Source organism: Misgurnus anguillicaudatus, chromosome 13 (genome assembly GCF_027580225.2).
Source record: "Misgurnus anguillicaudatus chromosome 13, ASM2758022v2, whole genome shotgun sequence".
In the NCBI taxonomy this organism is placed as follows: Eukaryota; Metazoa; Chordata; class Actinopteri; order Cypriniformes; family Cobitidae; genus Misgurnus; species Misgurnus anguillicaudatus.
Genome location: NC_073349.2, coordinates 13899833 through 13922331, shown reverse-complemented (window position 1 = coordinate 13922331; position 22499 = coordinate 13899833). Strand labels below are relative to the sequence as shown.

The window sequence follows — 22499 nt, the reverse complement described above, 5'->3', positions numbered from 1 at the left end:
CCTTGTATTTAGCACTTTGTTGTAGAGAACATGCCGTGACATGCAGACAGAAGAGTGTCTGTATACTGAAGGAAGAGTATACAAACTAGTTCGAATTAGTAACGAAATATGAGTGAGACAAACTGAACATAGATCAGAGGAAAATTAGAGGAATGCAGGTTTGAGAAACAAAGAGTGGAAAACAATATATGTAAGGACAGATATATATAATCAGTGGAATTAGATGACTACACCCTCTTGGTGTTTCTTTTAATTTTAATCTTTGTATTACATTGCTCCAGGACACAAATGTCATCATACACAATCTCAGAAAAAAGACACATCTTACCTTTTCAAAAAGTACACTTGCCTAAAAGATACATATTGGTACTGGTACCTCAAAGATACATATCTGCACCTAAATGGTACATTAGGAACTTTTAAAATGTACCGTCCCAGTGACAAAAACATTTAAAAAAACAAACTATAGTACCTTTTCTTCTGAGAGTGCAAAGAGCTCATATTTGACAGGACAAATATAAGTGAGTACACAAGATCAAATTAATGTAAAGCATGAAAGACTTTGATAGTAATACAGTTACTAAAACAACATTTAATGTGGATTGTGATGTGCATTAGTGATCCAAATGTAGTAATCAAAATGTAATTTTATTTTAGCTTGACTCACAAATTTTATAAAATAAACGAAGGATGATACTATCACTATTATACGTAGTACTATATTTATATAACAGTGTTTTTTCTGTGAACCTGTGCTTTATGAAACCAAAGATAATGGATAACTCATATTACTATGAATAGGGGGGAAATTCAAAGCTATGTTGACTGAAGTCCCGCCTTTCAGTTAAAAGAACCAATCATCAATCGATAAAGACTGACAATTTTCCGAGGGAAGGGGCTCTATACAGTCACACAAGGCGCTTACCAAACTATCCGCATGTGCAGTAGCCAAAACAACCTCATAAAATGAGTTTTGAGCTTAAGAATCAAACGTTATGATGTCACATTGATGTCAGGTATAATTGTTGGTCAGAAATGTATTGTTTAATTGTGATTTTATCTGTCCTTTCCCATCTGAGCTGTATGTACATTTAATAATAAACAACTTACAAAAGCACACACATTTACACTAATAAACACCAAAGTTTATTCTGAGAATAGTGATTAATTACAGAGGATTAAATACGACAATAATGTGGAATGTGATATTGTCACAAATGCATACATTCACATACATTAAGAAAAATCAATAAGCTATTATTTTAGTTTCATATTGAAACAATTTGTCAGAAAGTCTGCACCTGTGAAAACATCTGTTCACAGGTGAGCAGGCAGCTGGCATCCAGACAGATGAACATAACATCTAAAGCAGTTAACTGAAACAATCCATACTGGCTTTGGCCCTCTCCATCTCATGAAGGAAATTATAGAATTGGGGTAAAGTCAGCTCTGATGGGGAAAGATAAGATAAAGTACATCAACTGCATACCAAAAAACATTCAGAAAAGTTAAAACAACTTGATTTAGCAAGTCAATTCAACATACCGTATTTTTCGGTCTATAAGCTGCGTTTTTTTTCCGAAACTTGGCTGGTGCCAAGTCTTATAGTCGGGTGATTCTCACGAAACCATTGAAACACCACGGCACTAATGATTTTAGCTTTGAAATGTGTAATATAGTAAAATTAAAAAGCATCAGAATTAACACAATACTGTGTTCTACCTTGCACAATGTGTGATTTCAACATAAGAATTTACAATTGTAAATTTTATCTCATTTTCTGCTGAAATTCTCATTACCGCAATGTGTCCGGCTGTGTTTGAACATGCGTTACGTTGTAATTGAATCAAATTAACACAAAAATATTAAGAAAAAAAATAAATGGATGTTTTGCTAGACTACTTTAGATGACAGAAAAAATATTTACTGAATATTCATGTATAATAATAATGAAGAAAAATTAGGAAAATGATGTGTCCATGCCTGATGTTCTCATCCTCCGCAACACTTTTTGAGAACAGTTTAAGCACACATACAGAATTTTAATAAAGTTTGATTTTGAGTGACCAAGCACATGGACCAGTTACTTCAAGATGGCTACCAGGTAAGATCATTTTTTTACAGTTAATTTTAAATATTGTCTTGTCAGAATGCTTACACGACATTTTGATTATCATTACCGCAACAGATGCTTATTAAATGTTAATTTAATTAATAGAAGCATAATACTTTGATTTTAAATGCATGTGCAGAATCTCCAAATTATGTTCTTTCAGGTTTGTCATGTCATTTTGAAAATATGTCAGTGTTGATGTTTTCTGACTGTTGCGGTAATGAGATTTTTTAGGACTAATATTTTAAATTATGTTACAAAAAGTGTTAAATGATAAGTAAAAGTTTTTAAATTAATGTTCCCATTTACTTCAGACTTTGTTTTTCAATGTCTGGTGGGAAAAAAAGTTAATTTAAGCAATTTTTACATTTTCATGCTTGACATTTTTAAAACCAAGTTTTCGTGAGAATCACCCAGTCAGGTGCGGCTTGTTAGTCAGTATGAATTCATTTTGACATTTATGAAGCAAGAGACAACATTACCGTCTACAGCCGTGAGAGTCCGCTATATGCTGCTCCTGTATTTATGTAATTCAATGGATTCAGTAATGTGGAATGACGAGTCTGCGAACTTCACGCTAGTTGGCTTGTTTGGTTAATTTAGCCTATTCAACCTTCCAGGTAAGTTCTGTATGCTATGGTTTATCTTTTAAATAACTGATAATATTACTTATCAGTTCTGTTCTGTATGCTATTGTTTAAATAACTTGCCTTTCCACATAAAATGTCTGGTCTTCGGCTTGGATTTTGTGAAATAATTTTCTAAATAAACGCGACGTATAGTCCACTGTGACATATATGTTATGTTGTCTTAATGAGCATTTTTTAATGACGCGGCTTATACTCCGGTGCGGCTTGTAGTTCGGAAAGTATGGTACTATTTTAAGTTCTGGCTTGTGAAAAGTTGACATAACTTATAAAATAAAGTTGAAATTGTTCAACTTAAATTCTTAAGTTTAAGTAACATAAACGTATGTTGATTTGATAAAAATGCTGCATATTTTTACAGTGTGGGTTTTATGAGCACTTACCCATGTACACATTTTCTGTTGCGTTTCCTTTTCTGATGACCAGTTTTAGCTGTAAGAGTGAAAAATAAAGTTTAAAATTGCCAAATGAAAGATTGCTTGGGTTTTACCTATCCCGATGTTTTTAAAAATGTAGATACAAGAAGAAAAATGTTAGCCTACTTCTGTTCCTTTGACTACAGAATAACACAAATAATACATTATTACAGAAACCCCACATTATGTGTCTTGGAGAGAAGCATATCTTTATAATACTATACTTTATAATGCGACTGACAGCTTTGAAATCTTAATTGGGATAAACAAAGATAGGAGGTCAGTACTATTAATAAAAAATTCAAGACTTGTGTCATGAAAATCCCTGGGGTTCATTTACAGCTGTAAGAGAATCAGTAAGAAATAGGGATGCTCATATTGACCGATTAACCGTAGGTTAGAATTTATGATGGATTAATATTATCTATTAAAAGGAACACGCTCAGATTTTGGGAATCCAGCCCACTCACTGTATCCCCCAGAGCCAGACAAGTCCACACATACCCCTCTCATCCCCGTACGTGCTGCAACTCTGTCCGACGCAGCCCCCGCTAGCTTAGCTTAGCACAGAGTCTGGAAGTGAATGGCTCCAGCTAGCAAACTGCTCCCAATAAGTGACAAAATAACGCATTTTCCTATTTATGTGTTGTGATTTGTATAGTACAAATAACAAGGTGATATGAGACACAGCCATCTTTTAACAGTATACATACTGGGAACTATATTCTCAGAAGACGCAGCACTGCTACATGGGCGGAGTGATTTGCACAACTCTGACCGAACTCTTTGCTCCATACCAGGAGGCTTCTCGGGTGCTGCGAGCAAATCACTCCGCCCAAGTAGCAGTGCTTCGCCTTCTGAGGATATAGTTCCCAGTATGTATACTGTTAAAGATCGCTGTGTCTCATATCACCTTGTTATTTGTACACGGTGTGACCACACAAACCACAACACACAAATAGGAAAATGTTCGCGTTATTTTGTCACTTATTGGGAGCAGTTTGCTAGCTGGAGCCATTCACTTCCAGACTTTGTGCTAAGCTAAGCTAGCGGGGCTGCGTCAGACAAAGTTACAGCACGCACAGAGATGAGAAAGGTATGTATGGACTTATCTAACTCCGGAGGCACAGTGAACAAGCCAAATTCCCAAAATCTGGGCGTGTTCCTTTAAAAGAAAAAAGATTTTTAGCACATGGTGCATGTTGACACGTGCATATTGACAAATCGACACCTTTCTTTCCTTAATTTGTGAATGGCCTGTAAATAATGTGAATTATTGCTGCTCTGATGGTCTAGTAAAGAAATCATTTATAGTGCATATGTGACCGTGCTAGTATGGTTTGGAGGCTGCGCATGTGTGCGCAAGATGATGCGTCTCCGTCTGACGCGTCCAGACAGACCTTCGCTGATTTCCCCTGTCCTAGACCCTGACCATAAACATCTCTCTTTTTGCACAAGAGTTTTTTTCAACTTAATGAAATGTGTCCTGCTTTAGAAATGGCCACTGTGGTAGATGAAAAAGAGAAAATGTGGCCTCTTTGGACGTTCAAATCAAATCAAATGTTTGTATTGTTTTTACCGGGTCACAGACAACCATCAACTGTATTACTTAATGACAATCAAAAATCTTATCAGTAAATGGTTAATGTTCGGTTAGCAAGCTGCGGTAGATGGTCGGGAACATAAACTGAAAGTTTCTAAGTGGTTTTTGTAAAGCTTTTGAATAAAACGAGACGTTTACCTGTAGAAAAATATTTCCAGTCTTTTGTAGCTCACTTGTACCAACAGTAACACCAAAGGATTATACATTTACATGTTATCCAAAGCACATTATACAGTAACCATGATGTTCTTCATCACTGCAAACAATACAGATGCACAATGTTTCCTTTACATACCACCAAATTTCCATTCCATATCAACAAGCTGGTTGACCATTAACGTCTGTCCTACTGCCAGTCTGGATAAAACAGGGTAGTGAACTTTCCACTGAAATAAAAAGAAGAAGTAAACTGAATAACTTGCATACAACCTCACAGATAAAATCTTCACAGAAACACAGTAACTTCAAGAAGTACCTGCTCAGAGAAATGACTGGCTTTGTCCTCATTTAATCCTATGCAAAAACAGATAATATTTTTAATCTTTAAAATATTTTTAATATTTTCACAAGCAATATGATTAATTTGCACAGGATATGTGTGTGTGGTAAGAGCATACCTAATGACAGAAGGTCAACCTTCACCTGTTCTGCTGTCAGGTTTCTTTTTAAAGCACCTGAGAAATAAGCCAGAGAACAATGTTTCTACATTCACATTGTAGGCTTTCAGCATTTTGTAACCTTTTCTTATTTTTTCTCTTATATAAAAGTGATGAGTCTAGTTCTAGTTCTAGTGTGATTATTTGTGACCCAGTCTATGAAATCCCACCTAAAGTCATTTTTGTGCTTTACCGTTTTCTCAGAGAGCGATTTGTTGGGAAGGATGGGGGGATTACCCCACTCTGGTCTTTATATCCCTGCCTCTGATTCATTATTTTTATCCCAGGTGGGGACAAAATTGATCCCCCCATGATTAATGGTCTTTAAACGGCCATATAAATGGTCTTAAATAGAGATAATTTTATATAAGTAAAAACGCTGCAACGCAATAGTGTAAACAGCAGTAAAATCAGGAATGGAGAAATACTGTCAGCGCTTCTGCTCCTGTGACAATAGGTGACAGTGCGTCTAGGTTATGTCATGATCCTAATGTCATAATTAGATGAAACTTTAGTAAAGGTAATGTATTCATTCAAAATGAGAGTGCTGAATGTGTTACCATGAGGTAGCAGGAGGACGCTCTTCATCAGACTCTTCAGTGGCCCCACGCTCATCCCATTCTCTCCAGCAAACTCTGTCAGCTGTCGCAAGAATCGCTCCGACTGAAAGAAAAGAGAGGTACAGTTTTCCTTCCCTTAGGTCATTAAAGTGATCACACCCACAGGCACTATTCAAAAGGTAATGACACCTGAGGAGATCCATGCAAACATGATCAACGCTCCCCAAACAATGACAAAGCATTGCAATTCATTGACTTTGGACAATGACATTAGTTATGTATGTAGGCTACTGGTATGTTACTTTGGACAATACTTGCTAACAGTTGTTTATATAACTTTCTTAAGAAAAGTTTTTTTTGTAAACAAACATATAGCATAGCATTTAGGGTCCATTTCAACTTAAAATAAAAAACGTTTTTAGGGCCATGAAAATGGAAACTTCTGACGAAGTCACCATTTTTTTTCTGTGCTAACAACGGCAAAAAAGCAAATTCATGAAAACAGTGATGTCATGTGCATTTTTATTGTATGACATGGCTGGGTTTTAGTCGTTTTCACCAATCTGTGTTAACAGGGATTGTTTAGACCAGTGGTTCTCAAACTTTTCAGCATGCAGCCCCTTGTGTTGGGTGCTTCTCCTTCGAGCCCCCCAATTACATAAAACAATCTCGAAGGCTGCGTCCGAAACCGCATACTGTACAGTAGGTACTGAATGAGATGAAGTACCTACTTAATTACTGTTAAAACAGTAGGTACTGTATAGTATGAATCCTGGTAGTATGAATGAGATTCGGACGTACTACATCCGCCATGTTGCTACATCACGTGACATACGTCGTCATCACGTCATGTCATTCCAGCACGAATTCAGCCTACGCGTCGTCTTCTTCGTTGGATAACTCCTCTCCCGGGGCATCATGGGATAGTGAAGTATCCATCGTAATCTAACCGGAAGTAGTAGGTCATCCGGGTACTTTTGGGTACATACTGTTTTTGGAATACTATGTATTCGGACATACTACTCGCGTCGCCTACTGCTTTTCGCGTACTATATAGCATGGTAGTACATGGTTTCGGACAGAACTTAGAACTTGAATTAAACAAAACATATTAAAGGGATACTCCAGCCAAATATCAAAATTAACCCATGATTTTTACTCACCCTTAAGCAATCCAAGATACATACATGTCCACCATCATCTTTCAGACAAACACATTTGGAGTTTGCTCTTGCAAGATTTATAATCTAGAACAACTTCTGACTTGACGTCATTACCAGAAGCTTGTTATTATAGTTTAAAATATGGATATTTTCTTACAAAATCACATCAATTACCCACAAAAGATCTTTATTAACCCCTCGGACCCAACGACGAGGAAAATGGTTTGCGCGCTGAGCGTACGGTCAAAAAGGGTTGTTCATATTTTCCTAAAGAGTAATGTGTGTGTTTTGGGCGTAACGTGAAATAAACCAATGAGAGTCTTATCTCTCATCCCCTTTAAAAGCCAGTTGTGCTGGCGCTATGTCGAATCCCAATTTAGATGACAGACTTTGTAAACTGAAAAACTAAGTGGAGGAAGACCACCAGTTTAACATTAATGTAAAAAAATTGTTGTTTTTATTTTTAATTAAATTTAAATTTTTTGGATTAAAACCTTTAAAAAATGTTTTCTTTTGGTCATAAAAGTACAAATAGCAGGCTTTTAATTGCTGTGAATGTATTGATATCCTACACAATCATTGTAATCTTATAAAATAATTTGCAAATATGCAAGAAAAGGTTTGTACTCTATAAATACAAACGAATTTACAAACTTGCGGAGAGCCGAAGCGTTTCAGCCCAAGAACAGCGCCATGGGATTTTTACAAAGCATTACTTAAAATGTTTCTCATCTCATCATATCCACAGGTACAGTGTCATCATATACAATAAAGCCGTAACGTAGCATTTAAAAACATTTAAAAACAAATGCATTTGTTTAAAGCAAAGCATTTATGTACTTACCAGGCTGCAGGTGAAGCAGCTCTTTGCGCCTTCTAACGTCTCATAATTAGTCATCATTTATGTCCAAGAGACTCAATAATAATATTTTACATTAAATCCTTTAATCTTTCATATTTAAAAGCGTTTTTGTGCTGCTGCGCATTAATGTGTGTGATAAGCAAACCTGCGTTGTCGTCCCGTTTATAGGCGCATATTACTACTGCGCTCTTTAAATAACAAAAAACACATTGTTTTTGTTGGTCAATGGCGTAGTCCATTTTAGTTGCCTCAAAATAGCAACAAGCCAACAATGCGCCTAAACACACCTTGTTTTCAGAACAGAACGCACATGGGCGCAAATGCATTTGCTATTTAAACAACGTGGTGCTAAACGTGAAAATGATAATTGCGCAGGGTTGAAACTAGCAAAAGACACTTGCGTCGTGCATTGCGTTGGGTGTATGATAGAGCCCCAAATGTGTTTGTCTCAAAGATGATGGACATGTGTATCTCAGATTGCTGGAGGGTGAGTAAATCATGAGGTAATTTTGAATCTTGTCTGGAGCATCGCTTTAAATTACCCAATGTAGTTCTGTTAGTTGAGGCCTTATTTTTCTAAAGTTGATTTACACAGAATATGATAAATTGATTTACGATAAATAAATATTTTTAAATGTAAAACTATGGCCCCTCTGGCACCATCTTGCAGCCCTTAGGGGGCCACGGTGCCCAGTTTGAGAACCACTGCTTTTGACAACGTTGGCGTCTGTACGTGAAAAACACAAAGGAATAACTTATCCATTTTTAGTACACTGTTGTCGTGTAAATGTAACCTTAAATGTAAATGTACCATTTAATTGTCTACCTGCCTTCATTCTGCATTGATAGGGCCATTAAGGGTTGGGTCTTTATCTACCCTTTGGTTTGAATGACATCAATATTCATGACCATCGACTCCCTCACACGTGGCCTTTCCACAACAAAAAGTGTTTTACAAAAGTTAAATCAACAATTTGTTTAATGTAAATAGTGGCCATATTTATTACATCTTTTTGTAGCAAATTCTCAACTGTATGACATCCAGTACTTAAACGTCTTATGAACAAATGTTTATATATATTGACTAATCACCCATAAACATGTACATGCATGCTGCCCACATATTATTGTAGCACAGTTTATGCTGAATACATTGTTTTAAGGCTTGTTCAGCCATTTATATGTTTGCAAGCTACTTGAAAAGCACAAATGTCGTAGAATGTCAAAACTTCTCCAGGGCCCCAAAACCCCTTCAGATGCCTGAGGGTTAACTTTTCCCTCCTTAAGTTACAGATTAAACACAGAGAAATGGTTAGTTTTGTTATGTCAAAGTGACAGGGTATTTAAAGATCTTACCTCTTTGGGCTCTAGTAGAAACTGATACAAGATCTCTGTCAGACTCACAAACTGCTGCAGAGGGAATAAATGAAAATGTTTAAGTGATTGCCTTTGAACGAAGTTTTGCAAGTATGCATTTGCCAGACACTTTACTCCAAAGCGACATACAAACATTTGTTTTTTATTCAGTATGTCTATTCCCTGGGACTGAACCCATGACCTTTGCATTGGTAACACCTTGGTCTACCAATTAAGCTGAGGGAGCATACAAGTACACAAAAAATGTATTTCAGAAATAAAAACACTCTTAAATATGTATTTTTATATACAATAATATACTTTAAAAAGAAAGACATGTAGATGTCTAATTACTTCTATTAAATACAAAAGTTTTATTGTTTACACATCTTATATTACATGTTTGTCTGATCTACAACCAACGTTACAGTATAGCATGCCATAAACTTGCCATAAATGTTATGCCATAAAACTTGACATGCTATCGTTTTATTTGTAGGTCTGACAATTATTTGTAAATGTATTTCCGCATAGATCTGTGCTCTATAGCCATGTATACATATCACTGCAAATGTTTAACTTTGCTAAGCAAACTTGCACTTCAAATATATAATTTAGTTTGGGACGCTAAATTAACTGAGCATAACCCAGCTTTGCATCACTGAAGAAACAGCAGGTTAATCGGGTTAGCACTATGGTCATCTCATGTGATACACACACAGCCAGACCTCATCTGACTTTCTAATTGTTTCTTCATCGCAGTATTTTACATGCTATCGTGTACACAAAATGCAAAAACGCCACACTAAGATCACAGTTCATTCATTCCCAGCATACTGAAATCCTACCTGTTCACTGAACTTATTAAGGTTTTGAAAGTCAGTGCTGACATTATCAGATAATGTATCGTTCGTGAAATGTAACTGTAACATCGTTTGGGTGAAGCTCCGCTGTTGATAAACTCACTGAACTGTCACATCTGCTTTAACACTTCCGCTACTAACCGAGCCACCACGAATTCATTTCAGCACTTTCGCTATTTTCGCGCTACCCACGCGTCCGCTAAACGTTGGATCATGGATCTCTTTTACTGTGATAGTTAATGCTAATAAAGCGGTGTATTTTTATTATATTTTACTATACTTATTCTAAACTTACATAAAGTGCTTTTTTATTATTTGTTCCAAGTCATTAATTTTAAAAAGCATTTAAAAAATTGTTTTATAGGACAAAAAATTTAATTTGAATATTTTTTTCTATAAAACGCTTTAAGATCATCAGAAAAATTTCAGTTAAGTGACTCTAACGAAAGTGTTACGAATTATTTAGAAAATATCGTTTGTTAGAAATGAACAAACTAAAGCTGTGCTTTTCTTATAAAAAAATCTGATACATATCTGATTTGCAAAGAGACAGATCCTCAAAGAACATTTTTACAGGATACGCGTCTGATTAGAAAGGACTTCATGGGCTCTGCACAGATTTATTAGCGTGTAACATTAAGTATCGCGACAACTATTCCACAGCTGGGCTTTCAAATCGCTCTCGCGATACTTTAATGTCATTCGCCGATTAGTCTGGGCAGCGGTTAATGAAATCAAACACACCTAGGATTAAACAGAAGGAGGTAAAAGTAGTTTTTATTTCGTGGATGCGAGATTCGAGACCCGGGAAAAGTCACGCCTGGAGTACTGAGGCGAAAGACCGAACGGTCCCTGGGAACGAGACTCCATTTACATATTCGCCCCAAGGGTTTAAAGGCGTGTGTAGCAGCAAAGGTTAGTGTGGCATACCGCAGCAGCCTGGCAGTGGACTACTTTAACAGCACCACCAATCTGTGCTCTCAGACTTTTTAAAATAACACCGCAACTGCTGAGACAGGTAAGTTTCATTCCACTTCTGCATAGAGCCGTTTGATGCGCGTTCTCGGGAAGAGTTCAAGTGCAGCGTGACCGCACGTGTAATAGTATGGGTTACCTGCTTAAACTTAGATTTGATTTTTATTTCTGTAAGTCATATAACAAATACTACCAAATGTAAAATTATTTCATTTTTATCCAAAACTGGAAAAACATGTGCGTGCACGCTCGAGGCGAGTTGAAAGCTTATAGGTGATTATGTAACGTTAAGTGGCGCGAGGGGGAAGATTGTAAAACGTTTTTTTTGGGCAATAACTATTTGTCAGAGTTGTTTACTATATTTGTGCTCATTTTATTTAATTTCTGTTCGTTTTAAGATAATTTCTCGTTGGATTTTCACGTTTTTATTAAAATCCAGATGTTTGCAAGACGCATGTGCGCAAAGTTTTCTCACTGAAACTCTCAGAATTTTTTTTGTCAAATAAATTCATCTTTCACATGTTCACGTATTTGTAATCTGTTAAAAAAACATTGAAGCACATTTACATTGGTACAGTTCGAAACAAAGCGAGTTTACTTAATAACATTATACAGGCCACGAAGGAAAGCTCTTAAATTATGTTACATTTCTGTGATAATAAAACCGGTTTATTTTGTCAGGTAGCCATAGAAGTTTCATAACACCGGCATGAGGTTTAATGTTTTTACAATATGGATGATTTATGAATATTGTCCTTTCGAAAATTAGCCATGGTTTATGTTTTATTTGTAGTAAAAAGACCATAACCACACATTTACCATGGTCTCACTGGAGTAACAACAGTTTAGCCATGATATTCATGGTTAAACTGTGTTAATTCACAAATCAGTTCATCACCAAATAACATGGATTTGCCATTTCCTGTATTAGTAATAACTGTAGTTAGATGTATTTTCAAAAACAGATTTGTGAGCGCGTGTATTAAAATAGGGGTGCGCAGTGCAGGTGAATGCATCGGGGTGAACGCGAGTTGAGCGCGCGTGCATCTGAACGAGAATTATTTGCGTCGGTACGGCAAAGCGCGTGCTCGATGGCCCGTGGGGCCTCTCGCTGGAATGCCGCGGCAGCCGCGTCGTCACTTTCGGGTGCAGAAATGACTCAGGCCTTCAATCAAACCTCCACTAACAATGAGCTCAGCACACTGAACTCAGAACGGTACGGACAGCTCAAGCTTCGTGATTGGTGCTTGAGAATTGAACAAAACCTTAAGTCGGTCATTCAATAACTTTTCTCTTATTTCCAGCTCACAGCTGCATTCACTAGTAAACTCAATGGAACTTAAAATCACTGTCATTGTACTGAAGCCCACCCTTATGTCAAGTTTGTTTACAGCAAGGCATTTGATAGTGGTCTTAATAAGGGTTAATGTGGGTTTTGTATTCTTCAATTGCAAGTACGCACACACATGCACAAATTACACAAATGACAAAAACCCTTCTCACATCAGGTCCACAATCTCTGTCATTCATACAGACCTTTGATGTGGACTCTTATTGTATTCTCGCATTCAGTCTTTATTCACTTGCACAAATGCTTTCAGTTCTCCCACTGTGCTGCGCAAAATGAATGTGTGTGTGTGTGTGTGTGCGCCTTAATGCACGTGTGCTTGACTCCATAAGAAAAAACTTAAACATTGTCACCTGTAGATAATGGACTTCTGAAATGAGATCCATCAACGCATGCTGTAGATACCTTTGTGTGTGCGTACTTGCACACGCTTGTATGTGTGTTATTCAGTTATTGTGGAGGATGCACCTGGAGGTCTCGCCTGTGTTCTGTCTATATATAGTGGGTTGGTTAAGTGGATTTATTTTCATTTTTTATTCTTTTATAGACAAGTTTCCTGGGTGAAATAAGCGGGCCGACATTAGTCTTTCACTCTGCCAAGCACTTCCGGTTAGCGAGTTTGTTTTCGCCACGAGTTGTTGAAACCGCAAACAGCACAATATGTCCCGGAGCCGTGGCGGCGTGTAACACCATCCATAGTTTACTTTTTCTGCACGCTAACCAGTAAAAGACGCTAACCGGACGTGCTTGGCAGGCACAACCGGAAGTCGTTGGCAGAGTGAAAGGCTAATGGCGGCCCGCCTCTTTCACCCGGGAAACTTGTCTATTCAGATCCTGTGTTCAGGTGTTTCAAGCTACAAATATACTGATACACTATTTAACTAAAATTGGATTTTACTTGAAATATTAATTGGAATTGTTTTTTGATTATTCGTAGCAAACAAACTAAAGACCTGTGAGTGAAAGGTTTTTGGTTTCGATCAGTGCATGCAAATTAAAAGGTTAAATTCAAACAATTTGTGGGATATAAATGAGGCAACAAAAATGTCTTCCAAAGTGATAGGCAAGAGTGAACACAGAAACACATACGTCACCCTCAGGGTGTAATGTGAACAACAGCTGTAAACTGAAAGTATGAGTGACTGATGCCAGTTATGTTGATAAGCTGATGCCAGAAATGTTTCCAACTCATGGGAATTTTGGACTATAGAAGGGAAAATAAACTCATGCAACATGGCTAATACAAGTGATGCTGTTAAAGGAACAATTCTCCCAAAATTGCTGTCGTCATTTACTCACCCTAATGTTGTAACAAACCTATAGACGGTTTCAGCAGTAACTACATAAACAAACAACTTTTGTGGAACAAACGTAACTTCCAGTAAACTCCAAAAATCATTAACAATAGAGTCCATTTCTGATAACAAGCAAGATATATTACCTTAGTTCAAATCATGGTTAAAGCGTATCAAAAACTACACTGAGCTTACGTTACTGTGTAAAATGTGTAATATATAACGTATACAGTATTAACTACTGATCGGCTCCTAAACCTCCCTTCATAGCGGTGATCCATGATCGCCGTCTCACCTCGTCTTTAGAAAACCAAAACATTTGTTATTTTTGATGAGGTATTTGTTCCAAAGTCCAGTTTAGCCACTAGCCAGACCATTTATCAAACAAAGACTAGAAGTTAAGTTCCGTCCAGAATGCATAACCGCGACGATGTGCGTTCATCCAATGAAACGTTTATATGAGTGTCTTCTGTTAAAGGAAAAAGCCACCTTTTTTCAATATTTTACTATGTTCTTACCTCAACTTAGACAAATTAATACATCCCTATCTTTTTTCAATGCGTCCACTTAATCTTTGTATAGCACGTTGTGAATGTGTTAGCATTTAGCCTAGCCCCATTCATTCCTTAGGATCCAAACAGGGATGAATTTAGAAGCCACCAAACACTTCCATGTTTTCCCTATTTAAAGACTGTTACACAAGTAAGTAGGGTGGCACAAAATAAAAAAAAAATTTGTTTTAAGCAGATTAAAAATGAAAACTGTTGTATGGCGAAAGAGCATTGAGTTTGCAGCAATTTGACCTTGGGAGCAGTAATATTGAGCGAGAGGGGGAGTAGTCAGGAGTGATGACATTACTGCAGGCCACATTTTATTTTGTGCCACCATACTTACATGTGTAACTACTCATGTAACAGTCTTTAAATAAGGAAAACATCAGTGGCGGCCGGTAACTTCTTTTTTCGAGGGCGCACGATGCGAAGTTCATCAAAAACATGTATCTAGTCCGTCATGTGTGTGGTTCGTAATTTCAAAATATGTGTTCTGCGTGTCGAGAGATCGTGTGTCTTGGCAAAATAAGTGCCTGCTGCAGATGCGTTTAACGGGTTTATGATAAAAGAGATGCTTGCGTTTGCCAAATACTCGCATAATTTCATGCGTAATCAGAGTTTACTGTTAAGGGAGAGTCTTGCGTGTATTTTGTGAACGTGAGCTTCTCTTTTTTCACTTATTTTGAATTTGCGCCCCTCGGATGAGCCGCCATTGGAAAACATGAAAGTGTTTGGTGGCTTTTAAAGCAACACTATGTAGTTTCCATGTAAAAATGATCTACAGCTCCCCCATGTGGTTGAAAAGCGCAAGAGTGCCTGGTATCAGACACTCTTCTGCAGGCAGGGGGAGGGGCGGGGCTGTGTGCTCTACCCTCCACTTCCACTTTCAGAGTGTGCTTGTAGCAGCTAGGAGGCTGCTCAGGTTGCAGCAACAGTACAATTTGTCCAGTTAAAAGTTGTTCTATCACTGAAATAATTTTAGAGACATTATTTAAAGGTAAAAAAACTACATAGTGTTGCTTTAAATTCATTCCTGTTTGGATCATAAGGAATGAATGGGGCTAGGCTAAATGCTAACACATTCACAACGCACTGTACAAAGATTAAGTGCACACATTGAAAAAGTATAGTTATGTATTAATTCGTCTGAGTTGAGGTAAGAACATAGTAAAATATTGAAAAACTGTGGTGTTTTCCATTAAATGTGCAATGTGGTACTTTTAGAAGAATCTCTTGACAGAAATGCAATATAATATACATAACTATATTATCGGATGTGTGTAAAAACCTTACATAATGAACTGTATTGTTTTTATTATCTTAGAATGAGCCATTTTTATCTATATACACCACGGGTCCCCTTATGTAGAAGTCGCCGTCATGTTTCTACAGTAGCCCTTAATGCACAAACTGTTCTACGGAGCGTTTCGTCATGATGTTGTCTCAGACGATGACATGTTTGTCCTGTGGCAGGCAGCTACTGTAGCTTCTCTTTGCGTTTCGAAATTGAGGTTGGTTGCACTTCACAATCTCACCACTAGATGCAGCTAAAAACCCCACACTGGACCTTTAAACTCAAGATTCTGTATGAGTAAAGCAGGTAGAAATCAGGGGCTTCCAAACTCTTAAAATCTGATTCGTTGTCAACTTGAGATATAAAGAAAAAGCTTGCATCTACTTTTGTGCTTAAAGTGCCCATATTATGACTGCTTTTCAACAAGTTAAATAGGTGTATGAGTTTCATAAAACATGTTTCAAAAGTTGTTTGCTTGAAATAGCTTGTAGGAAAAGATTGTTACCCATCTCTAGTAGCCTCTGTTTCAGGGCATTTCAGATTGTGTTGTTTTGAGGTGGTCATTACATATTTATGAGCTGCTGCTCTTTTGATCACGCCCCACTACTAACATCATGTGCCCGTGCGCATGTGAGCTGCTGCTCTTTTGATCACGCCCCACTACTAACGTCATGTGCCCGTGCGCATGCTCACTGGTATCGTGAGCAGTACAGACCATACTATGTTATTATTTTATATATTATTATTATTAACGGTTTATGTTGCCAACAGACAAATCAAGCAAAAAAGTATCACTAATAAGTACACTACAGGAGAAGAAACTCATGACACACAATGATTCCAGAGTAAATTGTGATGTAGCAGTCTCAACAAACTCATTTTCCCTGGACAATGCTAACATATTCCCGTTATAAAACATTTTCAAACGCATAATTTCGCAAATGACAGAAATTTAGATGTATACTGCTTGTGGACCACGTGCTAATTGATAGAAGCTAGCGGGAGGTCCGGACCGTAAAGTTACAAGAGTCTCGGGGGTACGTTAGCCTCTTCAGAAAAGCCGGGTCGGTAAGGCCCGGTCTCGGTTAGTTTGGCAAAACACTTAGTTTGGCAAAGCACTATTACTTAGTTCATGTAGAATTGTAAAATAAAGCCGTTAAATATTTTTTTTAACTTTCGAAACCACGCTGCAAACTATCTAGCCTGCAAAGAAGTATCTATATAGGCTTCGGTCTACATTACAAACAATTATTCACATTACTATACATTTAAAAGGTATAATTTACGGGATTAGCATCAATGTTTGGTCTCTGTTTTGAGATACAGATGCTCTAGCATCGTAAATGTAGTATTTTGTGACAGATGACAACATGGAAAATATTACGTGACTTCTTACCTTTTATGTTTGACATAACGATCGCGAATCGAATCAAGTCTGTTTCAGATGTGTGAATGATCCAGTCCAATAAAATACAATGACCATTTTTGTCCACAGATGCGTATAATCCGTGAAATATAGATACATAGTCTTACATCAGATTTTGCAAGAACGTCTTGTCGCCTACAATCTGAGGACTATTTGTGTCGTAACACACTGTATATTACTCTTTAGGTTCCAATAAACACGCTTTAAAACTTTGTTTTTAAAAGTAGGCAGGAGTATAATCCATAATATCCAAATAGCGCTGTTATTTCCCGTGAGACATGATAACAGCATAGAGGGTATTGGCGAAGTGACTGATCTGTCTGTGCTCTCTAGCTCCCTGGTGGGTGGAGACCTGCGAGTGGGGTGGTGGGCGGGAAAATTCAAACGGAATGTGACGTAACTAGCCGTTTAACGTTTGACGTAACGGCGCTGAGTTTAAACTCTGAGACTCAAGGCAGAGGACATTCAGAAACGTGTATTTCACTCAAAACAGCATGGAAGGATTTTTTTCCAAGTTTATATGCGTGTGGGAGCATCAGAGACACAAATGAATACCCCGAAACCCAGAAAAAGTGAGTTTTCCATAATATGGGCACTTTAATGCAAAAAAGATTTTTAATAAAATAAGAGAGTAAATGGTAGCATTTTTATATTAAGGTGTAACCTTTCTTTAATGTAGTGGCTTTTACTGTTTAACCACAGATACATTTTTGCCTAGACTCAACGTTATAATAGGTTCACTTAGGCAATTATTATCTGAAAAATTCCTTAAAGTGAAACCAAATCTATAAACTGGAAATATGCTGTGGTTGATGACAGGGCTCAACGTTAACCTTTTTCCGAAGGAGTACATGTGCTCCTAAATGAAAAAATGTAAGAGCACACAAAGAAATATACGAGCACAGTGTAAAAAGTTGAATAAACTGCTCAATTCATACGGATATTTTATTCCCGAGCTATATGCAGATTTAATGTAGGCCAGAGTTCACGTCACCAAAAGCAGCAGATATAAGCTGCATTTTATTGATCATAGGCTCATTTTTTAAATAGGCGGTAGGAGAGAGCGACAGCCGCACTGATAGCCTAATATCATTTCATTTCTTTACTATTGATGAATATGATTGTGTGTTGAGTGTCTACAGCAGGGCTATTCAATTTGTTTGTCATGGGGGCCAGTTCATGAAAAGCATTTCAAATGAGGGGCCAGAGATATATCAGGGATGATGACTACATATACATTTAAACATACTCATGTTGTATTTTAAAACTGCATAATAACATAAGTGCATTGTAAGATACCCGAGTAAGCTTTATTCTACATTTAAAGGGGTAAATAAGAGCCAAATCACACTCAATGAGAATTTAACATATTTACTCACTTAAGTACACATAGGCCTAACCAAAAGTTTATAATATGGAACATAACATTGTTTTATTCATTTTTTTGTCAAAGCTAATTATTTCACTACCCCTATTTAAACTACAACAGCCATCTTAATAACTGGCAAACATTAGGCTAGCTTTTAATAAGATAAATTATACTCTTAGATTTCGCAAGAGCAGTAAAATCAGGTGTATGTTTGTCAGCGCGATACGCATAATATTTGAGCCTTTGTCTGCTTTGAATTTGGATTGAAACGCCAGGATATTTTTTCTAGTTCACAAAATCGTTTCAATACGTTTCTTTTATTAAGACATCTAATGTCATTGTGGATAAGCAAGTCATCACTGAGCCGACATATCAGACGACAACTGTCGGTGTTGTAAGCTGGAAATACAACAAATAAAGTTAAAACGGCTATAGAGTCCGTGGTCTCTTAACTCACCAGTCAGTCATCGCATCTTGACGCGGGTGCGATTGGGGCGGGGCAGGCTCGCGTTGCGGACCAAAGCGCGAATATAAACACGTGACACAGCTGCTCGCGCCAGTCACGTGAATCGCGCTCTGCATCTCATGCTGTATGAAACAGATGCACACAACTAACTGAAATTGCGACCCTGTCCTCTTCCATGTAAAATCAATGGTATGCTTCGCTGTTGTTTAGTGTATTGAACAGCCCGTCACTTGCGCACTGTGCTCCTAAATTATTTTACAAGTTCGCACATAACTTTTTTAGGCGCATATGCGAGTGAAATACTCGCACTGTAGAGCCCTGGTTAATCTTAAAAGGTTTTCAAATATATTTGGTTGCCTTTTTATTACCTTATTCCAAATATGGCCGTAAAAAGGTAAATATTTTGTTAATGACAAATAAACACTCTTTAGAGGCCAGCACATATGAACACTAAGACTTTTTTATTATTGGAGCTTATAACTGGTTCGTGTGTACAGTATCTTGATTTTATTTCTCTTATACTGTTTGTCTTTAACCCATGTAATCATTTAAATAACAAAATGCTTTTATATTCACAGGAAAGAGAAGAAAGAAAAAAGTCTGAAATAGTGATGCCAACCAACAAGTATTCATCCGCCATCATGGCGGAAAGTGACAAGATGACTGCCACGGTAAGATGAAGAAAGCTTGTGAGGATAAAGTAGCAGTGTGTTCATTACTTAAAGCTCCACTGTGTACTTCTTTTAGTTAATTCTTAGCAAAAACCCATGTTTTCTTTCAAAAGTATGTGCTCATTCATGTGTAATTACTTCCACCCCACTAATCAAAGTATTCGCGTAAGTGTAGAATCTGCTATTTAAAATAAATACCGCCGTATCGCTCTCTGGCTGAATCCATGTTGTGCCTCCATCTTTGAAATACATTCGCCGACGAGGGACATTCCTGAAAGTCAAGCTCCGCCTTTCGCGCTTTCAGACTACACGTAAACGCTGGTTGCACGGAGGTTGCATGCGTAGGCGGTATACGTCATCAAGACTGCGTAGACTGAATCCTTCGGCAGCACGCCGTGATAAACCTGCGATCTAATGCTTTGATTTGAAAGCCTGTTGAAGACATATTCTCGAGGACATTAAAACAAGTCGCCAAGGAAGCGAAACGGGGATTTTAAACAACAACGCGACAGGAAAAACATCAAGACCAAAGTCAATATTGGAGTTAGTTTTCCAAGATGGGGCCTCAATGGACACTGAAGTTGCTAAGTTATTTTATGTCTTCACCACAGGTAATTCAGCATATTCGTTTACAGTCTATGTTGTAAATTTAAAGTTTTATATTTCCTTGGCTAACTATAGCATGGATATGCAGTTAGTGTAAACACGCATGTGGTTTTGTGTGCTGGAACAGCCACACGCCGTCTCTCCGCCCATTTATGTAATGTGAGGTACTGAGATAAATGTTTTTCATCTTTTCAGACCTCTAGCACAAACACACGGTGACAGCGCTATTTTTAGCCTTTCATTGATAAAACGCCGCTGATCTGCGCGTCGTTTGTTTCACTTTACAAGCGTGCGAAAGTTGTGCAATCTTATTTCACCAATATCAGAGAAAGCTCTTACATATACACGGACATGTAACGTTTACTTAAAACATAAGCATTGGACTCTGACATATTAGTTTCGCGTCCATTTAAACCTGTGATTACTCTAGCTCATAATTTAATGACAGGAGAGGGTCTCGTCCACAGACCATCTCATCAGTAATCTGGAAAGAAGCGGTCGAAAATGGACAAAAAGAGACGGATTTAAACACCAAGTGTAAACGTAATGTGTCTCTCTCGTCCACTTGTGATCTGATCGACGAAAACACATCTAAATACCAAGTGTAACAGCCCCTGTGATATTTTTCCTCACGTGGATGAAAAAGGAGTGTCTAAGCTACGTTTATGGTTGTTTTTTGTATGTGATTTTAAATGGACATATCATGACAATCAGACTTTTTACATGTTTAACATAAATCTGTGTGCTTTGACGGATCACACGATTGCAAATTGTTCATTTTTTTCATTGCTTTAGCTACTGGAAGCCATGTTAACCTTGACATGACAGGGCCACCGTACTAGTTAAAACGCGTTCCGAATGGTGGGGGCTAGAGCGTATTAATCAGTTGGTTGTCATATAGATTTCTACCGCTAGATGGGAGTAGATCCTACACAGTGGGGCTTTAAAGGAACAGTTTATCCAAAATAAAAATTCAATCATCAATTGCTTACACTAAAGCTTTATGCAAAACCTCAATGCCGTTTGACTCCTATACTTTATTTCAAGTTCAAGTAGCGATGTCTGGTTAATAGATGAGTTACTCAAACTGCTTCTAAGCATCTATTCTCCAGCACTTTATTTTACAGCCATGTTTTAATGCATATAATATAGTGCTGCACAATTAATCGCATCACAATCGCAATGTCAGCCTGTGCAATTATATGACAGCAAAATGTTGCAATTATATTAAATAAATAAATGTGAGGACTTGTTAACACAAACTTTCTGATAACAGTTTGATGATTTTCCTTGCTGTTTAAAAAAAGAAAGAAAAACGAACAAGAAAGGCAGTGCACCGTGTGGCATGCACATGTGTGGTGTGCGTCGTCACTTATACCAGAGCGAAGATGGATGCAGAGGAGGTTGACAGTGATCTGGTAGCAAAAAAAAAACTATGTCTGTTGTATGGCGGTATTTTGGATTTAGGATTACTGACACTGAGCAGTTGCTACATCACGTGGCAATACGAAAACATTTCTAGTTTTACAAATACACATTTTAGCTAAACTGTGTGTGGATTTTCCTTAAAACCCATCAAGTTGACTCATGATACCATTTAGTATAATCGCACATCGCAATATTAGCAGCAATAACCGCAATGGGAAAAATTACCCAAATCGTGCACCCTAATATAATATGTACTTACTGTGTAACTATGTATATAGTTTGAATATGGTAGCGTGAATTAAATTTGGACGTACTACATCTTCCATGTTGAACATCGCGTGACATACGTCGTCATAAAAACAAATGACGTCAAAAATCCAAGCCGTATACTTAGATGATGTTAAACAACCCATTTTAACCTTAATGTATTTACATTTGAATTGAGCCGCATTACCACTTTTTGAATATGACAACATCTCTGCTTCCTCTTTTTTATCTTCTTCTTCTTTGGATGACTCCTCTTCCGGGGGTTCATGGGTGTCCATCAAATGTAGACTTCAAAATCTTGTCGGAAGTAGTCCGTCATCCGGGTACTTTTCGTCTACTTTAAAAAAAATACTATTTAATATTTGGACATACTCGCCTCACCTGCTGATTTTCTATGTAATATGGAAGTAGGCGATTTTGGACGCAGCCAGTGGCGGCTCGTGACTGCTTATCCGAGGGGCGCAAATTCAAAAGAAGTGTTTGGAGTGTCATGTGTGTTGCTTGCGTTTTCAAAATATGTGTTTGTTGCGTCATGTGAACCATGTGCATCACGTGTTTTGTCAA

The 22499-nt window shown here is 37.5% G+C and overlaps 2 protein-coding genes across 6 annotated transcripts in view; one reads left to right on the top strand and one right to left on the bottom strand.

The window, feature by feature from the left end:
• Nucleotides 1-1123: 1123 nt before the first annotated feature.
• commd7 (COMM domain containing 7) lies at nt 1124-10394 on the bottom strand. The gene is made up of 9 exons (XM_073875092.1): nt 10225-10394; nt 9377-9430; nt 5996-6098; nt 5397-5453; nt 5255-5292; nt 5082-5165; nt 4918-4974; nt 3144-3192; nt 1124-1449 (listed from the first exon to the last, which is right to left on the bottom strand). The coding sequence occupies exons 1-9, from the start codon at nt 10306-10308 to the stop codon at nt 1373-1375; spliced, it is 603 nt and encodes a 200-aa protein (XP_073731193.1). The 5' UTR covers nt 10309-10394; the 3' UTR covers nt 1124-1372.
• Nucleotides 10395-10964: 570 nt separating this feature from the next.
• Nucleotides 10965-22499, top strand: part of dnmt3bb.1 (DNA (cytosine-5-)-methyltransferase 3 beta, duplicate b.1) — a 64464-nt gene continuing 52929 nt past the window's right edge. Inside the window, exons 1-2 of one of the 5 annotated variants that reach the window (XM_055187312.2) lie at nt 10965-11257; nt 19542-19634. In XM_055187312.2, the coding sequence (XP_055043287.1) occupies nt 19575-19634 (60 nt within the window). In that variant the 5' untranslated portion in view covers nt 10965-11257; nt 19542-19574. Of the gene's footprint in view, nt 11258-12295; nt 12431-19541; nt 19635-22499 lie in introns of those variants that run through there. The other 4 variants (XM_055187311.2, XM_055187309.2, XM_055187313.2 and 1 more) reach the window with 4 other exon arrangements.